This window comes from Numenius arquata, chromosome 24, assembly GCF_964106895.1.
Source record: "Numenius arquata chromosome 24, bNumArq3.hap1.1, whole genome shotgun sequence".
Classification (NCBI taxonomy): domain Eukaryota; kingdom Metazoa; phylum Chordata; class Aves; order Charadriiformes; family Scolopacidae; genus Numenius; species Numenius arquata.
This window is the reverse complement of record NC_133599.1, coordinates 5,075,626-5,080,453: the sequence shown is the minus strand read 5'-3', so window position 1 is coordinate 5,080,453 and position 4,828 is coordinate 5,075,626. Positions and strand designations below refer to the sequence as shown.

General features: G+C 61.5%; 1 protein-coding gene across 1 annotated transcript; it reads left to right on the top strand.

Moving 5' to 3' along the window:
- The first annotated feature begins 323 nt into the window (after positions 1–323).
- Positions 324–4,523, top strand: PIM1 (Pim-1 proto-oncogene, serine/threonine kinase). The gene is made up of 6 exons (XM_074163308.1): positions 324–405; positions 525–631; positions 735–785; positions 1,324–1,690; positions 2,397–2,573; positions 2,986–4,523. Exons 1-6 carry the CDS (start codon positions 324–326, stop codon positions 3,141–3,143), a joined length of 942 nt encoding a protein of 313 aa, XP_074019409.1. The 3' UTR covers positions 3,144–4,523.
- Positions 4,524–4,828: the final 305 nt, after the last annotated feature.

Genomic DNA, 4,828 nt, shown 5'->3' with positions numbered 1-4,828 from the left:
CTGCGGCTCTCTTCCTATTGGCTGCGGCGCCGCTGGGCGGGCCAGCGCGGTTGGGCCCGGTACGGTTGCCCCGCCCCCTGGCTGGCCCCGCCCCGGCCCCGGCCCCGCCCCGCCCGGGGCCGGCTGGGGGCCGCCGCGCCACACGGGAGCCCGGCAGAGCGCGGAGCAGCCGCGCCGCCGCCGCTCCCTCCCCGCCCCGCAACCCACCGGCCTCCCGCCTCTCCGGGCTCCCCGCGCTCGGCCAGCCCGACCGCCGGGACCCGGTCTCCGGGGCTCGGGAAGGTGGCCGGGACCGGCCCCCGATATCGAGCGAGGGAGCCGGGATGCTGCTCTCGAAAATCAATTCGTTGGCCCATCTACGTACCGGGACCGGCGGGGAGCTGCACAGCGCTAAACTACAACCCGGTAAGAGATCGGCACCGGGGGTGTGCCCGGCCCGGTTCGGTTTGGGCGGGGGGAGAGGGAGGGGGACGACGGGACGGTGTGGCCCCGGGCGGAGCGGTGACGGCCGGTGTCGCCCGCAGGGAAGGAGAAGGAGCCGCTGGAGAAGCTGTACCGGGTGGGCCCGCTGCTGGGGAGCGGCGGCTTCGGCACGGTGTACTCGGGTATCCGCCTCGCCGACAGCATCCCGGTGAGTGGTGGGGCCGGCGGCGGGGCGGAGGAGGAGGAGGAGGAGGAGGGGGAGGCGGCGGGGCGGGCAGCGTGCTCAGCCCGCCGCTCCCCTTGGCTTGCAGGTGGCCGTCAAGTACGTGGCCCGGGAGCGCATCTCCGAGTGGGGCGAGCTGGTGAGTGAGCGGGGCCACCGGGAGAAACCGCGGCATCACGGGGCGGGGGGGGGAGAGGCGGATAAACCGATACCGTGGAGGGTGGAAACGGGGACACGGCGGGGGGAGCGGGCGTGGGGTCACCGGGGGACGTAGAGCATCCCGGGCTGGGGGTGCCCGGTACCGGTGGGGCTGAGCTGGGGGGCACCGAAGCATCTCCTGGGTGGTGGGGGGCACCGGAGCATCTCCTGGGTGGGGGGATACCCAGGCACCGGTGGGACTGGGCAGGGGGGCACCAGAGCATCCCAGGCTGGGGGCTGCTCAGGCACCAGTGGGGCTGAGCTGGGGGGCACTGGAGCATCCCCTAGGTGGGGGGATGCCCAGGCACCGGTGAGGCTGAGCTGGGGGGCACTGGAGCATCCCCTAGGTGGGGGGATGCCCAGGCACCGGTGGAGCTGAGCTGGGGGGCACCGGAGCATCTCAGGCCGGGGGTACCGGACCCCCGTCGCAGCATCAGCCCCGCTGATGGCATGGTGGTGTCCCCGTCCCCCCCCCGCAGCCCAGCGGCACCCGTGTGCCGATGGAGATCGTGCTGCTGAACAAGGTGGGCTCCGGCTTCCGCGGCGTCATCCACCTCCTGGACTGGTTTGAGCTGCCCGATAGCTTCGTGTTGGTGCTGGAGCGTCCGGAGCCGTCACAGGATCTTTTCGACTTCATCACGGAGCGGGGGTCCCTGTCCGAGGAGCTGGCGCGGGGGCTTTTCCGCCAGGTGCTGGAGGCCGTGCGGCACTGCAACAACTGCGGCGTCCTGCACCGCGACATCAAGGACGAGAACATCGTCATCGACCTCTCCACCGGCGAGCTCAAGCTCATCGACTTTGGTTCCGGCACCTTCCTCAAGGACACAGTCTACACCGCCTTTGACGGTGAGCCCACCCCCGGGGGATGCTCTCGGTACCGGGCACCGGCGGTTCCCCCCGTTTGCTGGCGGGGAGGGTGTGGGGGTGTGTGTGTGTGTGTGTGTGTGTGTGGAATTAACGATACCGCCGGCTGCCAAGTTGCTTTTTTGGCACGGGGCGGATGTTGTGAAACGGGAGCCGGCTCCCGGCGGTGCCAACAGCCTCCCCCGGGCTGGGGCGGGGGGAGCCAGCCCCACACAAACAAACAAACACCCGTGGGGGGGAGCAGAAAAGGGGGGGGGTTGCCAAGCCCATGCACCGGCCGGTTGGGTTTGCAGGTGCCAAAGGGCTGCTCCGCTCCCCTAGTTTGCCTTGGCGTATTTGTATTTATTTATTTTTTTGGCCGAGGCTGGGGGGGGGGGGGGGGGGGGAGGAAAGGCGTGGTTTTTCCCCACCCATGGGGTTGGGGTTTTTTTTTGGTTTTTTTTTGCATGTAACGGTCGGGCCTTCCCCGGGCCCGTGCTGCCCTCTTCCGGCACCGGCGGCTTCATTTTACAACCCAAAGTTTGTAAACAAGAGTCACGTGCTGGCGAGGGGGTGGCGGGTCACAGCGTGTGTCCCCCCCCCCCCCCTGCTGCGTCACTGGCACAGCCTGCGCATCCGCAGGGATGCTCGGGCGAGGATGCGGGATGTAGGCAGCATCCGCCTGACGAGCTGCGCCTGTATCCTGCAGGAACGCGGGTGTACAGCCCGCCGGAGTGGGTACGCTACCACCGCTACCACGGCCGTCCGGCGACCATCTGGTCCCTGGGCGTGCTGCTCTACAACATGGTCTGTGGGGATGTCCCCTTCGAGCAGGACGAGGACATCATCCGGGGTCAAGTCTTCTTCCGACGGCGGGTTTCTCGAGGTGGGTACCTAGCTTTGCAGCAGGGGATGGATAATGGGTGTTGGGAGATGGCACCGGGCACACGAGCATACCGCTGTTAGGGCTGTAGAGGAGGTTGACCTCCTGTGGTTGGAAGAGGTGGGATATGAGGAGGTTGATCTCCAGTGGTTAGCTGGAGGAGGTGGGACACGAGGGGGTTGATCTCCCATGGTTAGCTGGAGGAGGTGGGACACGAGGGGGTTGATCTCCCATGGTTAGCTGGAGGAGGTGGCACATGTCCTGCCACCTTGCTCTTCTCCAAGCTGGATGATCAGTTGGGAGGTTTGGGTGCAGCTCTGAGCATACTCAGCATGGCCTGGGCACTGTGGATGGTGGGACAAGGTGGACTGGAGCCTTCTCCAACTGACTGGAAGTTTCTGGTTTCTCTCCTCAGAGTGCCAGGATCTCATCGGGTGGTGTTTGTCCATGCGCCCCTCGGACAGACCGTCTTTGGAGGACGTTTTTAACCATCCTTGGCTGCAAGGCATTCACCTGCCCCAGGAGACTGCAGAGATCCACCTGCACAGTTTGATCCAGGAGCCTGGCAAGTAATGGCTCCACGCATCTCCTGCCCAGAAGAAGCAAAGAAAACCAGGCTACTTCCTCGTGACCGTAGCACTGAGCAGGGATCATCAGATGGGAACGTGCACATCTTGTCCTGGAGACCTGCTCTTCCAAGTGCTGGTGGCCACGTCTTGACCTGGAGCTCTGCTGGAGACCTACTCTTCCAAGCGCTGGTGGTCACCATCCAACCCAGCTCTCCTGAGCTCCACCTGAGTGACCCTGTCTCATTTGATGTTTTGCCAGTAAATTGTTTTTTGGGGGTTGGTTCTGGTTTTGGAGGCTCCCAAGTGTCTTCCCAACCTGCTGAATTTGGGACTGCCAGATGATCGGAGACCTTATTGTGAGAAAAGCTTCAACGGGGGGGCGGGGGGGGGGGAACTGACTTGGGGGGAGGGCAGGTACCGCGGCCGAACGGCTGTCGCTTCTCCGCTGTCACCGTGCTCGAGTGCCTTCAGTTGCGAACTGGGCTGTGCTGGAGGAAAGACTTGAATTTTCCTACACTGCTGCTTTTTCCAAGACTCGCCTGGCTGTAGAGTTCCTTTTTCCCTTTTCAAAAACGGGTCAGAAGATGCTTGGGAGCCAAGCGGGCGATGCCTCGCCTCCTGTGCCTCCAGCTCGCCTGGATTTTTCTGGGCTTCTTTGCTTCCCTGTGCCCTCACAAATGCACAAACAATGCAAACCAACAGAGCTGTAAATTGTGTACAAAGTTCTTTTAGGAGCAAAGCTTGAAGTACAGTTGTTCGTAGGGATAACATTTTACCTTGTTTCTTTTTTTTTTTTTTTTGGCAGGTTTTCATTTTTAATTTATTTTCATGAATTTGTTGTTTTGTTTTGTCTTTTTTTTTTTTTTTTTTTTTTAAAGGAAGAGTTCTAGCCGGTAGGATAACTTATTTATTTATTTATAACTCAACGTGGGTTTCCAACCTACGTCTTGCTTCTACAGCTGCTGATCCCCCACCCCCTTCCCCAGGTTTTCCATTCGGCTCTTCCCTCCGTGTCTGTCCTGTGTCCGTCCCCGGGCCCACGGTGTTTCTGGCGGATGTGCGGAGCGGCTGCCCGCTCCCCAGCTCCCCGTGTACATAGTTCTGGGTGCTGTTCTTTCCTTCCCACCTGCAGATCTCTGTTTGCAGATGAAATTTGGGGGTTTTTTCCCCCCACCACCACCACGGGTGTCTCGGCTGGGGCTGGGGAGGTGGGGGAGCCGGCCTGGGCTGTCTGCGCTGTCGAGTCTTTCCATGTAACCAAGTGTGTAGCCGGCGGGTTGTTTGTTTTTTGGTTTTTTTGGGTTTGTTTTTTTGTTTCTTTTTTTGTTAAAGAGTTCATATTGTACAGGGGAATTCAGAAATCTTATTTTTTTTATGCGGTTTTAAATAAAAACAAAACAAAACAAAAAAACCACTCGATGTGATGGAGACATCCCTTTCGTGCGGGGCGGGATGAAGGATGCTGCGAGCGCGTGGGGGTACCAGTGACAACGCCGTGGCTACGGCGGGGACCCCCGGTTTGTCTCCAGCCAGTTAACACCCCAAAGGTTTGTTGAGTGGCATTAACCGGGACCGACCAGCCCGAAAACACCACGGGGAAGGCTGGATCCGGCCCTCGGCGGGGTGTTCCCAGCGCCGACTGCTCCTTCCCAGGTTTCCTGGGAAAGATCAAAGGGGTGCGGAGCCCTT